General features: G+C 36.5%; 1 protein-coding gene across 4 annotated transcripts in view; it reads right to left on the bottom strand.

Annotated features, from left to right (window-relative positions):
- DMXL1 (Dmx like 1) overlaps window positions 1–18,778 on the bottom strand; it is an 86,613-nt gene that overhangs the window by 44,525 nt on the left and 23,310 nt on the right. For all 4 annotated transcript variants that reach the window (XM_071581262.1, XM_071581263.1, XM_071581264.1 and 1 more), the window contains exons 7-16: window positions 15,890–16,065; window positions 13,032–13,221; window positions 10,467–10,635; window positions 6,455–6,667; window positions 5,511–5,764; window positions 4,733–5,417; window positions 4,236–4,357; window positions 3,600–3,689; window positions 3,186–3,288; window positions 1,124–1,240 (exon numbers count right to left, since the gene is read on the bottom strand). In XM_071581262.1, coding sequence (XP_071437363.1) covers window positions 1,124–1,240; window positions 3,186–3,288; window positions 3,600–3,689; window positions 4,236–4,357; window positions 4,733–5,417; window positions 5,511–5,764; window positions 6,455–6,667; window positions 10,467–10,635; window positions 13,032–13,221; window positions 15,890–16,065 — 2,119 coding nt within the window. The remainder of the gene's footprint in view (window positions 1–1,123; window positions 1,241–3,185; window positions 3,289–3,599; window positions 3,690–4,235; window positions 4,358–4,732; window positions 5,418–5,510; window positions 5,765–6,454; window positions 6,668–10,466; window positions 10,636–13,031; window positions 13,222–15,889; window positions 16,066–18,778) is intronic.

Raw genomic sequence — 18,778 nt, 5'->3', positions numbered from 1 at the left:
AAATTTTACTTTCACTCAGATTTAAAGATAAATGCCGACATATCTCAGATTGAATACTTGTGAGATTCTAGAACTGCTAAGAAATTATAAAGCAATCAAACTATAACCAGAAAGACTAAAACATGAAGAGTTATATTTGTGGCTATCCACTGAAAGTAAGGTTTCAATAAGCACAAAATACTTGCAGCTACAAAAAGTTACATTAAGACCTCCATGTCTTACCTCACAAATTGAGAAAAGTTACTTTTCAGAAAAGTTTTATGACAAATTTTATTGCTTAAAATATAGGTTCTCAGAGATTATGTAATACAAGTGTTTCCTTTTTTTTTTAATAGAATGCAGTTGTTGGAAGTATCAATTTGATGGATTTGGAACATGAAAATCACCAACAAATCTGCTGAAAAGCCCTATCAGTAATGTCCTCATCACATAAATACATCAGAAAATTTGGATCTGTATTACTTAACCATTTTATAAAATAATTGGAATTTTATTTCTTTCTGCCTTTGAAAGCAATAGTAAGTAATACTAATTTAGTTTAAATGACAGAAACATGCAGTATAACAGATTTCTCTTCTAGGTGGCAAATATCAGATTTATGTTTTCTTCAAATCTTTACATGTTAACAGAAAACTACTGACATGTATCTTTTCTTACTTTAATATTTTATAGTTTTAGAAGTAGTTTGATAGTTTCAAAGAGAAACAGCATACTGCAGAATGTCAAAATTGTTTATAATTGTAATGGTATCACTGATGATTAGGTGCTTCAGACTATGGTCCAATTAAAAACTTAGCTGTAAATTCAAAAACTGCAGAACAAAAACTTCAGAGAAGCAAAACATCTTAATTGATAGACTGTATTAAATACAGTTGAATACAGTTAAACATATCTCCCCTTAGAATGCACAAAAATTACCGAACTCTGGGCTCAGGCTGAACTCAAAAGCTTCAATATTCTGAAGTTTAAGCAATCCAGAAACAATGAGTTGTGATAAAAGCTGGTTACCAACTGCATATTCTTTCCAAAAAGATGAAAAACGATATAGAATACACTGAATAGGAGATACATTCACTAGATAGTACCTTTTTTTTAAAAGAAAACTACAAGAAAGAAGGCTTACCTATTGAGACAGGAATTGATTTCAGATGTAAATGCCACATATGTAGTAATGAATGATTTTCAGTATACTCTACTACTATTAAGTAGAATTTTTCAGAGAATCCATTCTGCTGGTTTCCTGATGAAATTGAGAAAAGGAAGATCTCAGGGGTTATTGACTTAAAAACAGAATTGAATTTTGCTGGCTCGTAAATAATCACATTAAATTACCATGAACTAATACTGAAATGCAATGGTCTGACTGTATCCAACTGTGACATTAGTTTTTTCATTATTTATCACAACCAAGAACTGCTACTATTACAGGTACACTTACATAAGAATTGTCAATGTGTTCTTTTAGAGATGACAACATTTTGCCTGACTTTGCTGCATCTAAAGTTAAATCCCAGAAGGTACTATCAGGTCTATACCTTTGCCTTTTACATGTGTGTCTCTTATAGATTCTTAGCTATCTGTTAGTGGTAACTTTAACAGTTACAGAGGTTTGGCCTTCATGTATAAAACATGTATCTAAAGAAGAAACACCATGTGAACATTTGTAAAAGTCACAGCTTGGCCTAATGGCTAGGCTCATTCTTCGTAACCCAGCCAGCCCAGCTATGTAGACCGGGACTACAAATAGTCTGTAACAAACAAGAGATACAAGGCTTCCTCCTAAGAATTTATTTGCTACAGTTGCACACCAAGAAAAGAGGACACGAGTTGCATGATCAATAGGAGCCCATTTCTGCAGGGTGCATCCAGCCACTCTCCCTCCTTAGAACCAAAGTAAACCCATTAGAATCAAGAAGGAATAGCTTAGTGACCGTCTTTCCTCCATGATTCCTCTGACCCTTCTTTAGGTGTGTATCTTCATAAAACATGTTCAAGAACAACCTGTATTTTCCCTGTGCATTTGACATTGTGGTGTGTACAGCAGTACAGGCAAACATGTATTAATTTCTTCTTTTTAAAAACAACGTGACATAAATACCCCTATGCATTATTAAAGATTTTTTTTAACAAAACAGAAGCCTTTAAAGTACTAGAAAATACTTCCAAATTAGAATGTATGCAAATGATTTAGTCCTAATTTACAGTTTTTCAAAGGGTCCATTTAGTGCAATTCCTTACATTGTAGCAATCCATACAGACCCTCAGAACACATACAGAAGTATACAGCTGTCTTTTCAAAGATCAAAGAGCTTCCATATTTCTCTTTAAATCCTTTCTGTATATCATAAGATGTAAACATACAAATATGAGAAGAGTAACACATATTTATTCTCCATGTTGTTTCTAATGTTCAACATCCTATTTGCGTTTTTTGAGGGTTGGGATTATCTCCACTTGTCCATCTCTCTTCCTCAAGTAGAAACAGACAATTCACAAATTATCACTATGTCTATACAGTTCAGTCAATATTTCTCTTGACCCCTTTGACACTTTTCCATAACTTTTCTTCCTTTAATTTAGGATTCCCTTTACTACTGCAGATGTCCTGGTATTACAAACTTCACTCAGACTCTTTTTTCACCACACTATTTCACTGGAACAGAACAACACAACATTGTGATGCTTATATAGCAGAATCCCTGACCCACTCAGGAAACAAATCATTTATTCCACAGCAACTCAGACCTGCCACAGACCTACAAACCCACACACTACTCATGCTATTCTAGTGAGAGGGAACTAATTTGGTGTGCCATTTATTATACCATGCAATACCTGAGGAGCAGTAGTTAGCTGATGTAAAGGATGAACATCCACCATGATATGATACAGTAAGATTTGTCTTTGTCATATCCTACTACAGGCTCTACATTTAAAACACTTTTCCCTTCATGTAAGTAAGGTACCAGCAAGGGACTGCTTAATACATGATGGCTATCTCGTGATTTCAACTATTGTATCTGAAATTTGGTCGCACATAAAGAAAGTGAAACACACATGAATTTCATTAGACTAGATAGTCTTCTGAACATCTTAAAGTAAGGTATTTGACCTTAAAATGATAAAAGCTATATAATGAAAAATAAAACATTGTCTTCAATGCTCTGTGTAAAAGTATTCTTTACCAGAGTCTGATAAATTGTTCTTCTTTGCAGGCATTTCTTTCTCCGGGTTATTTAAAATGAAGTCTTCTTGAAAAACGTGGAATAACTGTGTTTTCCGGCCATGCTAATTAAAAAATAAAAACACAAACAAGAAGTGAACATCATGGAATGTATTGCTTAAGGTCACTCTCTAACATAAGAGCTTTTAGTTTGCTAAGTTATATACATTAATGAAACAGTTCTCATGACGACGTATATTCATTACTCACATTCTTGCCATTTATAGGTACTACGGAAAACAAGAGCAAGTATATGCCACAAGCACTCTAAATACCTCATCTTTACCTGACAGAGAGCTACGGGTATTGCCATTTTTATTAACACTTTTAAAACAGGCTCATTATAGTGAAAAATGAGTATAGAATAAAATCTTACAAGCTCTGTGATAGCATCCAGTTCAATGATGCATCCTGGGCGAGCCGTAGATTGCTGACTTATGATGTTAAAAACTTCACCAACATATTTCTGTTCAAAAAGAGTCAGAGGGGTGGTTTTGTTAACTCAGCTTTGTGCATTTCAGTGGCACAGCCTGCTAGCTATGTGCTAGCTACATCTCTACAGAAATGTTAACTAAAGCATTAAATATACCCTGGTTGTGATTCAGGAAGAACAGAGGTAGTATTTCCTGTTTTATCAAAAGTACATGTCATTTTGATGGCTGAAGGATGACAAGAATATCTGGAAACTCCACATTCTGCAATATATTGGCCTTTTCTCAAGCTGCAGTCATCTCAGCTTTTCCTTAGGATGGCAGTGCACACACAGATTTTATTCCTTCTACTGCAAGTGTTTCAGAGGCATTTCCCAATCAAACATTGGCCAACCTCAACAGGCAAGAGTTCCAGATTAAATGAAGCAGCGTTAAAAAAAGCTTTACCGTTACCTGCTTTTAGAAGCAGAATTATCTGTGAAATCTTCAGCAACCAGCTTAGTCAGTTACCCACAGGTCTGAGCCTAGTGTGACTGAATGAAGTTGCAAAATGCAAAAACTTGAGATAGCTTTTCACTTACAGAAATTTCTGGATTGGAGAGCTCATACAAAAGTTTCTTAGCATCTATTACAGCTTGATACAATCTCAAATTCTGTCCATCACTAGCCACAAAGCAGGCACTTGGAGAATTACAGTATGCACCTGAAAAGTAGGAAGGCAAAAAGTGTTCAAGTATTCAAACTAAATTGCTTGGGGTTTTTTTGACAAAAGGCAATTTTGAAGTTATAACAGAAAACAATTTATCATTAAAAACATCTCATTAACTTCTATTCACAAGCAAAAACTACAAAGTAAAACACTGCACTGAACAACCAAATCGAAGTATATGAAAGGAAATGGGAATCCCATTTGCAAACTAGAGCTAAATCTAAAAGCTTGAAAATTTGTGAAATAAATGACACACGCTTAACGTATTTTCCAGTACATTTAAGTATATCTATATTATCTTTTTAAGAGCATTATTAGGTTATTTACTTTTATTCTAGAACACTTGACAAATCAGGAAACAAAACTCACCAAGGCAATTGCTGGGTATAAGTGTGGGCAGCCATGCAACATTAGAAAAAGCTGAAACATGAAGAGAATTGATCCGAGCAAGTTCAGAAACTCCACCAGAAAAGGACAAGGGCCCAACAGGATCTACTCTCCAAAGAATAAGCTCACTGTAAACTGCATTGGGATCCTGGGATGTCACATTTGCATTGCCTCTACTCTGAAGTCTTACTGGTGACTCCTGAGAATTTAAGCCTTCATTTGACTGTATTGCATTCTCAACATCTGGTGAAATTAGAGCATTGTGATGTGAGGTTGTAAGCAGCAGTGGTAATACTGAGTGGCAAGCCAAGTCATTAAGATGAAAACGGTGACCACAATATCGAGATTTATGTGAAATACTGAGTACAGTAGAAAAAGCAGATTCCTCAGCAAAACTCACTAGCCACTGATTCAATGACCCATCTGCATGTTTGGAAATCATCATAACATTAGGTGTGAAGATGCTTAGTTTTAAACTGTTGGTTGATTTACTGTGTCCAGAAGAGATAAGCATAGATGAAGAACGTGTAAGGCCAGAAGGCTTTTGTTTGCCTTGTTGAATAGCTAAGTCAACATTTTTGGTACAAGCATACATCACTATACTTCTGCAAAGAGAGTTTGCATCACCCGTTGGAAATGCAACAGGAATTCTTGACACAAATGACACCTGGAATTTTAGAAAAGGAACAGTAAGTATTATATATCTTCTCATCATACTTCCCACTGAGTAACAATGTACAATGCAAAAGAAATAAAGTACCTGCACCTGCCGAAACATGCCTGGCTGGTATTCATCCAGCCAGTCCACATGCCACACCAGCAGAGAACCATCCATAGGATGTATACTGAATAGCATGTCAGCATTTTTACTCCATTCAGAAAGCAAAACTTCAACTTCATGATCAATAATGGCAGAAGATAAAGGAACAAGGCTTGAATTTGGAGTAGCTTTCTCATCATTCAGTTCCTTCTTTTCTTGGTTTCCTTTTTGCTCATCTCCAGTTTCATCAGCTTCTAGAACACACAGACATGTACAGTATTCAAAATCAGCAGCATAACAAGTGCTGTTATTCAGGCATTGGAGCACATTTCAGGCCTTTTATAAGCCACTCATACAAGAACTAATTTAAAAGGATGAAAATTATAACCAGAAATCCTCTAGTGGACAAGAACGTCTAGCAAAAAAACTACTTCAAGTGTATATTGCACCTTAATTTAAAATTTCCCCCTCCATTTAATACAAATTTTTGCATGCATAGACAGAATAAGAGCACTAAGCTCCAAAATATTTAAAATAATTGAATATATTACATTACAGAATAAAGCTATTTAAATTAAGTGTGCATTAATATCCAAAAAAGAAAGTTAATTCTAAGATTGCACCTGCTTCCTTAATGTTAAAAGTCACATTTTATGCAAAAGCCCCCAGGTCAGCCTAAGCAAATAGTACAGTTTTTAGCATCTATAACTCAAAATTTCTGGAACAGCCATTAAAAACAAACAAACAAACAAGATTTTTTAAAGTCATTTAGGTACTTGAAGCATATGGGAAGAAAATGTACAGAAATGGTACTGTAATCCTGTAACCTGTCTGTATCTTCTGTGTCAAGTTGCCCACCATTTACTTCACTTGAAGGAAAATTACAAATTCCTTCTAAAATTAAAGCCATTTTTCTATATGGTATATATTTATGTAACTCTTACCTTCTTCTGATCGGCCATCCATTTGATTAGATTCCTCAGCAATAGTCTCTGGAGAATGATGTTCAAAACTCCTTTTAAGTTGTTGCAAAAACACTTCCATAGATAAGGTAAAATGAAGTTCTTTATTGTTTAGCCAGTGCACAACAAAAGGTCCACTTTTTCCTTCATTTTCACCAAGACTCAGAGATGTGATAGAAGGGAGCAGTGGGATATCTACCAGACAAAGATTTTGACATTCTTTAAGTAATTTGGCCAAAATACGATTTTAGACAAATTGGCCAAAATACGATTTTAGACAAATTGTTTTTAAGCAGAAACCATGTCATGAAAAAGATACACACTGTATTGTCACTTGCCATTCCTTTCATTAGCATGATTTCTTTTCAGTATTAAATTGCTTGACTGCCACCAGAAAAGATGTTCCGTAGGGAGGTTCTTTGTTATCTTCTGATACAACATAGTACATAGAGGTTAATTTACCTTGTCTTTTCCTACTAAAGGTCAGTATGAACCGAATAATTAAAATACAATTTCCAACATTTAGTCCGCAATGGATGCTGAGTGGATATACACTGTAATCAAAAAGCACAGGCTTACACAAGCAAGAATGAGTATAGTGACTAATCGGCACTCTCTGTAACACCACCACAAAACCCCCTAGAATTTCTGATTCTGGTACATTCTGTTATTTCACACTGCCCTTTGATGGTAACTGGTGCTCCATCTTGCTGTGAAAAATAGAGCAGTAATGACAAAGTGTGTGACAGAAGCAAGGATCAGATTGCTGCAAAGTAACACAATCTAAACTCAGGGTGGCTAATAAAAGGCAGCTAGGCGATTTACAGAAATTTCCTCAAATGAGTGATACAACATCATGTTACAAGCTCAGCCTGCATATAATTCCCACCAAGAAGTCTCCATGTATATTCTGATCTCCTTCTGCTCCCTATTTATGCAGCATTACTTAAATTCCATGTTCAAAAGACAAAATACTTTTCACTCAATATCTGTTGTTTATAATCAAAGTAAATGATGAATTTGAACTACTAATCCTCCAATCTAGCCAAATAAAATCGAAACTGAGAGCACACAGATAAAACAAATGAGTACCACAACAATCAGCAATTTTACTGTGGGAAGGGGATGCAGCAGGAGAAGGGGGCAAGAGCAGCACAGATGATTTATGAAATACAGTCTCTCACCCTCAACAGGCCAATGCCAGTCTCAAAAATATCATTATACATATGGAAAGTAACAGAACTTGGAGCGGAAAATTTTGTTGACCCCTCTTTGGAAGATAAAGCTGAGTAAGTTGAACTAAAAAGATTACTTTTCCGATTAGATTATAAATCTCTGTTCTTTGAGTATTTATCAAAAATCACTAAAGAAATAATGTTTTTTCCATTCTCCTACCTCAGAACTACCAGCTTCTAACCATTGCTCAGCTCTGGACATTATCATTAGTGAATTTCTATTTGCTTCATAAATCACAATCACTCTTTTCAGAAAAACTCTGAAGTCTATGGAGGCAAGAGCTTTTTCTAAATTGCCTAGAGACAATTTTGTCCTAGTAACCACTGTTTATTTCCTTCACTTAACTTCACCCAGGTGGAATATCAGCTAAAGCAACACCACTGTATAAAAGAACGTCTCAAGGATTCTGTCACTATATGAAAATTAGTTCCATATAACATATGAAATTTTGTATTTATTCTTATATATGACAGCATTATTCTTCAGAATTCGAAATGAATGAAAGATAAAGCTGTTTTGGCCTTGAGTTTTTATCAACTGCTTTAAAAAGTTATAGTAAGGACAAATTTTCAAGTCAGAGATAAGAAATCAATTTGTTTTAAATTAAATGAAAATAAATACAATTAGGTTTTCAGAGTAAATCCAATTTCAAAAGGGCAAACAAAAAGGCCTACTTAGAAAATCTGGTTAGACTGAGGCACTTAAAGACTTGACTGTGAGGGAGAACATATACTTCAAATTAAGATTTAAGTTGTTATTTACTTCAGGGGTTCTACATTAAAGAACAACCTGTTATCCTCCAACAAACTGAGGTAAAGACCAAGTGATCCAAAAGACAATATTAAGATACATACAGATTAATACAGGTAATATGATAGGAATATAAAATTAAAAAGGGTAAAGACAAATTTTGAATAACTTGGAAATATTTTTTCAATCTTTTTCAAAATTAGTTTTGTTCTCATTCTGTGAATTTGCTGTTAGGTATATTTATGCTGCTAAGAGTATTAAAAGCAAAATCTAAGTTTATTTAGTTGTGGTGATTTTGGCTGGGGCAGAGTTAATTTTCTTCACAGTGGCTGGTATGGGGCTGTGTTTTGGATCTGTACTGAACGCAGGGTTGATAATATAGACATGGTTTTGTTACTGGTGACCAATGCTACTCCTTAGAGAGCCAAGGCCTTTTCTGATTTTCATACTCCCACACTGGTTGAGGAAGTTGGGGATGCATGGGATGCTGGGAGGAGACAGCTGGGACAAACTGACCCAAACTGACCAAGGGGATACTCCAGACCGTATGACATCATGCTCAGCATACAGAGCTGGGGGAAGGAGGAAGGGAGGATGTTTAGAGTGATGGTGTTTGTCTTCCCAAGTCACCACCACGTGTGATGGGGCCCTGCTCTCCTGCAGAGGCTGAACACCTGCCTGCCCATGGGAAGCAGCAAATTAACTCCTTGTTTTGCTTTGCTTCCTTTTGCTTTCCCTATTAAACTCTCCTTATCTCAACCCAGGAGTTTTTTGGCTTTTATCCTGCTGTTTCTCTCCCCAGTCCTGCTGGCAGAGGAGTCAGTGAGAAGCTACATGGAGCTTGGTGGCTGGCTGGGGTTAAACCATAGCCTTGGCTATTATGTATAAAATAGCTACATGAAAAGGTTAGCTAGCTTCCTGTGCAATGTGAAGATGAAATAGTATAGAGGAACACTACAAATCCCCAAGAAGTTTTGAAATTTTCCCCTACGACATTGGGCAGTAACACAAGTAATGACTGGTGACTTTTCCTGTAGAAATAGGATACCATTGATGGCACAGCACAAAACTGCAAGAAGTTTCCTTCTGGTAGGCTGGATGTGATTCTATGAATGAATGAACCTACAATAAAAATGCTGAAGACTAATCTTGGCGGAGAATGTGTTTACAGCTTTGCCTAGCACAGCAATGTTAATGGAAACCTCTTGCTCTGTAAAATCATACCTACCACTGCACAACTACAAATATGAACTCATTGTGAATGCCTTTAGGTAAAAACTGGCCTTTCAAACAGGGGTCAGTAGGAACAGAAAAGCAATTTAAAAATACTGTAAGAGTTTAACTAGTTTAAGAGAAGAATTACATAATTTGTTCATTAAGTCAAGACAGAAAACCACATCAGAGAAGCAAAACCTTAATGAAAGGTCATTGGATATTGCACTTCTATTCAGTTTTTTGATGAGCAGACATGCACTTCATTTTCAGCATACACAAAGATTATGAAGGCAGAAATATTAGCAACTGTAGGGGAGTTTCCTCAATGTTTATCAACATGTTGTTTGAGTGCTAGACAGTAGCAACTTTATGGAATGCAAGATGAAGGTGTGGTTTGTTTGGTTGAGAGACAGAAGTAAAGGAATGTGTGATCATTTCACACACTTAGTGTCACATACTGATTTTACTCAGCTTGGAAATTTTCCATTTTATCAGTGCACCCCCAGTATCATACACAATTTACAGTAAATTGAAAATCAAGGTACAAAAGCTTACTCCATCTTAGACCACTACGAAAGATAACAAAATGAAAGACAGGATTATTGCAGAGAAAGTTAATCGAGATAATTTCACTACCGTAGAACATGCTATCACACAAACGAAACCAACATACTAGCAGTTCTGCATGACCATGCAAATACTGTACAAATACATTTGTTAAGTTCCCACAGAGAACACACACCTCATAAAAATTGTAGTTCACTTTGAAGCAAGCATTTACCACATTTCTTACCTGTAGCTGGGTTGATACTGGCAGCAATATGGAAGTGACAAAGGGCATTTGCATGAGGAGGAATGCTCCTATGAACTTCATGTGGATCTTGCTGATGTGGAGCATATCCAGTATGTGCTACAACAGCACCTGACCTCCTCCTTCCTCGTCGGAAGTGCCTCAGGTTTAACTGCATGAAGAATAAGGTGTCATTTTAATTCCTTTCAAAAAGAAAAAGCAGATTTCATCTGTAAGTGGTTTTCTAGAAACTAATGACTAGTATTTTTCAATCTAAAAGCTACTTTAAAGAATCAGTGTAGTTTCTTGCAAAACTTTACTGATTGGGTGGTGTCTGTCTGCACTAGAGAGATAGCAATGCCTTCAGATTTATTTATGAAGGCCCACCAAAATACCTTCATAGAAGTAATTATTTCATATTTCAGTGTGCACACAATGTTCATGCAGTTTTTATACTTAAACAGAAAATACTATTGTATTTCATAAGCATACACCATGCTTATTCAGCATTCTGAACAGCGCAGCAAATCTGAGTAATTTCAATTCAGAGACTGAAAAACTGGATTCCCAGTTTTGATCTACATAGATCAGCACTTCAACTCCCCTCATAAGGGCCGAATGAGCTTTAAGGCTTTCCTCCTTTATGTAAATGTACATTTCCAAGGGAAAAAGTAATACTCAATTTTAAAGATTGACTTACACAGTTCAAGCCCACTATGCTGTAGACACCTGTGTCAGGACCCAAAGGTACACAAAGATACACAGCTGGTATTAAGGGAGGTATTACACTCTTGGCATTTCTTGTCACTTGCTGTGCTTTGCATCTTAACACAGTATACTCATGTAAAACAGTGTTTTCTCAATTCTCCCATTACTGTTGTTTCTGATCTCTAATGTTGCCTCTTATTTTCAACAGGAACACAGAAATGATTCCAACTTTCCTTTTCTCTCCCATCTTTTGATTGTTTTCTTTGGTGTGTTGGGCCTTGTTGTAGTTTTGGATGCTAATGAAATTCTGTCTCCCTACCAACACGGAATTTAGGAACCAATACCCAACCTCCACGCCACTAGATGACAAAAGGGGGTGGCCAACTGCTTTGATTTCCAAGCTGATTGCTGAGGAGGAGGGGGGAGGGAGGGGTTTCTCCAGAGACAGAGACGTCCCTTTTATTTTGTTAGCTGGGTGAGTGGAAACTGCTCTTTGCTGGACTCGTGAAGGTGTTTGGAGAGAGCCGAGTTGCCTTGGTTTTGGCCTCCCACAATCCCAGCTCAGCTCTGGTGTTCCATGCTGCTCATCAGAGGAAGACAGGAGAGGGTCTTGGATTTCTGCTAGAGATCCCTTTCCTGAGCAAGCTTTCTGTCTGCAGAAGAGTGAGTACCACCACCACCAGCCCCTGTCCCCAGTTTCTTGTCCCCAACCAGAAGACAAAGAGAGGACTCTGCATTTGCCTGCCAGAGGGTTCCACCCCATCCTTCTTCGTGGCTTTCATCTCCCACAAGTCATTCAGAGAAGTCAATACCTCACCCTCACCCTTTTGTCTTTGCTTCACTGGAGGTCTGTAAGTGACTTTGAGGCCAGCCGAGGCACAGCACCAACCGCTGCTGTCTGTAAATATAATTGCACCAAAGGAGCAAAGACAAAAATTCAGTTTCATTTAAAGGGTTCGTTCTTTTCTTTAGGGGTACAGCGCAGTTGTTTGTTCTGTCCTAGTTTTGGTTATATATATATATATATATATATATTTGTAGTTAAGAACTGTTATCCTCTGTTTCTATACATTTTTCTTATTAAGACTCCTAAATTTCAAAGCAGTAGTGATACTTTGGGGGAGTCTCTTCTTTTCTGGTCCATATAAATATCTTAGTTTTCTTCTGCACTAAGAAAGGCCTTTTAGCCTGTCATATTTGTCATGTATGCTAAGAAAGCATTATGAACAGACTAAATACATCACTCCATTAAGATAAAAGCACAATGCCCACATATGCTCCACACAACTTTGTAGGAGACCACTAATGATTCACCTTCTTCCTGATTCCCATTGGCTAGAAAACACTACTAGCAAAGATCATTTGCTTTACAATTTACAGGCAGTCTGTCCTACCTGAGAAAAGCTGTTTTGATTCCCTCCACACTACCCTTGGTTTTCCAGTTGAAAAAGTGAGAGAACATCCCACAACTTCAAAGGTAACAAGTGAACCCCTACCATACATTGTAAGGCAGCATCACTCCTGGGTTTCACATAACCTTTATACAGTATGTGCTCCATATTGTTCCTAGTTCTTTGAACTAGATCCTGCAAAGCATTTTTCTTCAGTTAACAAACCAAAATAGGCAACTGGGACTTTAGAATAGTGTGTCTTCTAATGTGAGAAGTTCAGGAGGAGAGCTATCAGCTCAAGACTTCCGAACGAAGATTTGAAGGAAACTCATCCTTTTATAACATTTTACTCACATCTCTGGTATAAAGGATTTCAGCTTATGATACATCTGAATTACTCATTACAAACCTGTTTAAAATTACATGTTTGTACAAATGTTTATTCTCACTGCTCAATTTCAATTCTTACCTCTAAAGCACTTTGCACTTTTTCTTTACTTGAAATATTTCTCTTGAAGTTATTTGTGAAGTTCACAGCTTCACTCCAATTGTTGTATCCTCCACCATACAACAGACTGTCGTTGGGTAACAAAGTCTCTGCCCAGAGACGACAAACATTGTCTTTACAGCACGTCAGGAGCACATTGCAGACAGCACCACTAATGAAAGAAAATTTAAGGTGTGAAGAAGCTCTTTCCTGTTACCCAGCACCAAAATAAACCAACAGTTCCAAACAGTTTTCCATTATCAGCTTTTTTGAAATTGCAGCAACCAACTTTAACATATTGATGAAAGAAAAACTCATCAATACATTCTTAGGAAAACAAATGATGTATCAAAGGTTTTCCTATCTATTCAAGTATCTCACAATAAATTACCCCAAACATTATCACACAATAGTGCAACAGCAAATTGTGCTTTTCAATTTGAAGAATAATTCACACTTGTAATAGCAAAATTTATGTTTTTCCTTTTAAAGTTCTTTACATTAAAAGCTAATAATATTTTAGATACCAGTTCTTTATTCCATATCTTACTGCTATCTGCCACTTAAAAAATTACATACACAAGAGAGAATCCAAAGCAATACCAGGGACACAACCAACTTAAAGCTACAAATCTTAATTACTATTTTTCCAAATGCAACTTGTGTTACATATATAGCCAAGGAATCCAATTACCCTAAACTAGACACTGGAAAAACCTGCAGATCATCAGGTTTCCAGTTCATGGAAGTTGGCAATTTAGCTTTAACTAAGGCTTGACAGCTGAATGAATCATCTGATCAGACTGTCTAGCAGGAAAGTCGCTGAGGAATCACACACAGAGCAGGTAGATTTTTCAGAAGTGACTTAAGAACTACAGTAATGGTTTTATGAAGAGTCTTCTGCTTAACAGTTGATATAAAAAGCATCATAAACATGCTCCACACAAAGGTATGCAAATTTGGTCACTATTTGGACTAATACGGCAAAAGGGGCATAGCATCACTAACTCTATAGTTTGAGATTGTAATTACTGATGAAAACAGGTCATTTTGAATCATTATAACATATCCCTAAAAACATCCTCAAACAGATGATAACCAGTTCCATTACTAATCAGATTCCCTGATACTGTTTCTGACCGAGGTCTAGTTTTGTACTAGACAAATAAGGAAAGTAGATTAAAAAACATGAAAACATTTGAATGTTTGTGAAAGAGGACTGATTTTGAATTGCTCTGATTCCATAAGGATGGAAAGGAATGAGCTCGGAATAAATGTATGAATGGTCATTTTAGACAGTGTGTCTTGTCTCAAAGGACTACATAAGGATTATATATATATCTATGCATATATGTGCAACAGGTAGCGAGATCGATGCCCGTATTCTCCACCATTAATGTGTCTTGGGTTGAGCTGGCAAAATGCCAACTGCCCAAGTACAGAGGAAAAAAAAAAGTGTTCCTCCACCCCCAAACAGCCAAGAGAAAAAGGAGGAGAGGGGAAAAAACCCTCCAAACTAGGTTTATGCTGAAACTAACTATATATATTTATAAAGAAAAGAGAAAACCAAGAGAAAACTACAATATAACATACACTTACTTACACAAGCTGGAATAACAAGAAATAACCTCCCACTTCCCAGTTAATACAAAGTCTATTACTCTAGATTCATAAGCCCTCTAAAAGACACCTAGCAAGAAACAGAAAGAGTAACAACAAAATGTTTCAACTTCCCTGAGTTCAAACAAAATGCAAGCACCAGCAGCAAGAGCAGCAGGGCCTACTCCAAGACAGGAGCTGCACCATGTCCGGCTTGTACTCTGGCCATGGGGCAACTGACCTAACACCTCCCACTGCTGTGTCATCTGGTATGAAATATTTCCTTGGTTACCCAGTCAGGTGATAGCTGTCTCCCAGTCCACATAGATTCTCTGAGCCTGCTAATTTGAGGCCTAGCTAAAACCACTACACAGTGTGATCAAAAAGCTGCAAAGAGGAATAATTTTCCAAGAGCTGATTTTGTATTTACTTCAAGCCTAAGTCAGTCTGTGAAACTTCCTTTTGAAGTAGAGAAAAGCCAGAACCTAGGGGATTTTACTAAAAGCACCCAACTTTCTGGGGAGTTTCCAAGAGATAAGGTTTAATTTAAGGAAGACATCTAACTCTCAGTGGAGTCATAATTAAAGATCCATTTAGCGAACAGGTTAATCTCAAGAAAGAAGCCAGAGCACCATGTATGACAAGACCCACTGCAAGAATCAGCAAAATCAGACCGAGTTGAAAAGTTCATGAGGATGAAGAGCGAAAAATACGACCACGACCAGATGAAGTAACATGATCTCCCCTCATAATATTCCTCAAAATGGACAGCTCCGCCCCAACTCCGCCTGCTATGAATAATATAACTAGATATTGCAATATTATAATCGTGCATGAATATGTAGGTAAAAATATTGTAATCCCTCACTGGAAATGTATAAATACTGTAGCTTCTCACTGTAGACTTTAGAGCTCTTTGTCCGATACTAATCGGAGGGTTCCCCAACGTTGCCTTAATAAATACCTTGCTGTTTATTGACTAAAACTTTGTCTTTAAACAGTTTGTTCTGCCTCTTTGGGCATCACTTTCTATCTCTGCAGTTATTTCCCAGAAAGAGGATGCTTATCGTCCTCTCAAGGAGACACACAAATACTGTAAAAAAGTGTGCAAACTCAATTAATAACTGAAGTAAACCATACAATTTGTGTGACTATTGACTGTACAACTGGGAAGACTGTACAGTTTGCCGGGGTGGGAGGGGTTTGGCAATTCATGAACTTCATGTTACAGAGCTACTGACCGTGGCATGAATTTACTGGTCTTCCTCCACGAAAACCCATTTACTGATCGAGGATGAGCCAAATAAACAAATGAAAAATCAATTTCTTTTGCTTGGTTTTCTGGACTGGCACCAGGTGGTGTTATGGCTGATCGCCAACTCTCTGTGTTGTACCATACTTTCACAAGACAGTCATCCTGTGGAAAGAAAAAAAAAAGACATTAAATAAGACTTGCTTGCATAAGAGTACAATGCACTTCAACTACTTTTAGGCATGCCTCTTGAGGTTTTATTCTTCTTTTAAGTAAAAGAAACAGAGAAACTGTTCAGTAAATACAACTTCAAAACCTTACCTTAAAGAAAACACGGTAGCAGAGCTTCAATTTAACTTGCTTGCCATTACTAACAGGATTTAATTTTCACCCTCCTGATTAGCTGCCAATTTTTAACCACAAAAATGCAAGCTGCACTAGCCTGAGATGGCATTCAAATGTTAATGCAACTAATTGTACCTTGGTAGAAAACAGTCAAAACACCCCAGCACAAATTTAAGTCTTAGAAAAACAAACAAAGGTCATAGGTGACATCTCAAAAACCAAGCTCAGTGCTGCTCAACTTGCTTTTGTCAGCTACACATATAAATTGATCATGACTTTAAGAACTAGATAATTAATCTGGATCTAGATTTACAAGTTGTTGATCAGCTATTAAATATGAATGGAACTGAAAAAGTTTATCAACCTAGGTATGCATAAGATGACTCTACTGGAAGGTAGCGGAGTATAGTTTGCCACCCAACATCATCCTTCATAAAAAAATTAAATGAAGAAATAAGACACAGAAACAAAGATGCGTTTTAAAGATTCTTCAGGCAGGTAAACTAACTTAAGCATTTGCAATAAAATCTATGTTTTTTCCTACTTACTAACTTTTCTTACTTATTCAGTAATTCTGCTTTGCATAAGTTCATAATGTAACACAACAGGACATAAGACATTCTAGTCAAAACTCTGAAGAGTGTTACCCCCAGAGAAGCTATTTGCAGATTAATTCATTTTTCTACAATCTCATCAAATTGCAACATTAGATCCATTAAAACTTGACTTATAAAATAAATATTAACACCTACCCATCAAAAAAACTGCAATACATACAGTGTATACTGCTGATAATGGCAAAACACTTTTTTTTAAGGAAAACATATTCAAGCAATTTATTAGTGATAGTTATCTGGAACATGCTTGGAATTGCTCTCCTTTCAGTCAGTAAGTGGCTAGAGACATCACAGAACTAAAAGTCATAAATGTGATATTCAAGTAAGCAAAAAAAAAAAAGAATGGAGCTTGAGAACTTATTTCTTTGTTATTGTACAGAATATACTTAATCATCAAGAAAGTCCAGTATTTCACTTCATATTTGGAAGCTAGTCAATTGGAATATGGTTTCCTTAGAAAATGAAATTTAGGTTATTTTGTGGATTTGTTACATCTTTAACTCTACTTTAAAGACAGCAAATGCCGTAAAGTTATTCTTCCAAGCAAGCATGATGATATGAAATAGCAAGCCTTAAGGAAAAAACGAACACCTACAACTAATCAACATGTGCATTACTCCTCAGATCTTGGTGCACACAATCATGAAAATATGCACAACTACTTTTCAAAAGCAAGGTTCCTTTGTAGACTGAACCATCCTTGAATCTTCGTTTTTCAAGCATGTATTAAGGGAGATTACAATTCAAACAGCGACGTTTCACACTGTATTACCAAATCACTGTTCTACCCATCCATTACATTTCCACACTCATTTTTCATTCATGCTTCGAACACTGACCAGACCAAACTGAAAAACTGTCTTTCATTCTTCAGTCTGAAACTCATTCTGTCAGGTTACTACTGTTCAGGATTCTGTGACACTTAAACCAGGTTTCCACTAATCTCAGCAATTTCATTGTCCCAATTAACCTCACATTTTGTTTCCTTTCTAATAACTCTGAAGCCTCTGCTAAGTTCTTTAGTTGGCAGCTCAAACTCTATGCCGACTTGCACTTACTAACCTGTGTTAAAACTGCTTATACTATTAAGCTTTCAGTTACTGTTTTTTGAAAAAATAATCTGAAACCAGTATGTTTGTTTCAAAATCTGCTTTGATAATTCCACAAATTCTCACAAGATGAATACAGAAATTCTTACTGTAACTTCTTGACCAATGTCACTGTGACTTCCCCCCCAACTTAAGACAATAGTATTATTTGCAGAAAACAACAACTTAACTCCCTCAAATTCATCAACAAGTAACAAATTCTCATATGCATTTGTCACATTTGTTCACTGGATCATCGACATGATCTTGACTTTTTTTCTGATTTGACCTGTTAGAACATTATTCTCTTACCAAACCTGAACAACAAGTTTTAGAGTATAAAAGATTAGTTTGACAGTGTTTCAGGAAGAGAAAAGACAAGACAGTGACATTTTGCTTTAATTTTTGTTGCTGTTTTGCCAAGGGATTTTGCTTTTGCTGTTAAACTGCCCAATGCTGAGCACACAAAACAAATCTGTAAGACTGCCCCCAAACACTGACATGAATTGTGTGTGAATGCACCCATGGAGAGGCACGAGAATTCTCTTCTATGTAGACAAACAGGCATACAGATACATTTACACAGAAACACATGAAAGAGCTATTTTTAGTAACGATGTTATAATAATATTGAAATATTGAATGTATTTCCCTACTAGAAGGATATTCAGCAGCGATCTCATCTGTAGATCTCCCCCATTATCCAAAACTCTTCTTTTTCTGATGTCTAATAATTTGGTACCAATTAAAAATGGGTATTTTAAAGCAATAAACTGAATATTTGGTGTATTACCTCCTTGCCTCAAATTACCTTGCTCCCAAATTCAT

The sequence above is a fragment of the Pithys albifrons genome, chromosome Z, assembly GCF_047495875.1.
Source record: "Pithys albifrons albifrons isolate INPA30051 chromosome Z, PitAlb_v1, whole genome shotgun sequence".
Taxonomy (NCBI): domain Eukaryota; kingdom Metazoa; phylum Chordata; class Aves; order Passeriformes; family Thamnophilidae; genus Pithys; species Pithys albifrons.
The sequence above is the reverse complement of the archived record's forward strand: the minus strand, read 5'-3'. Positions and strand labels throughout refer to the sequence as shown.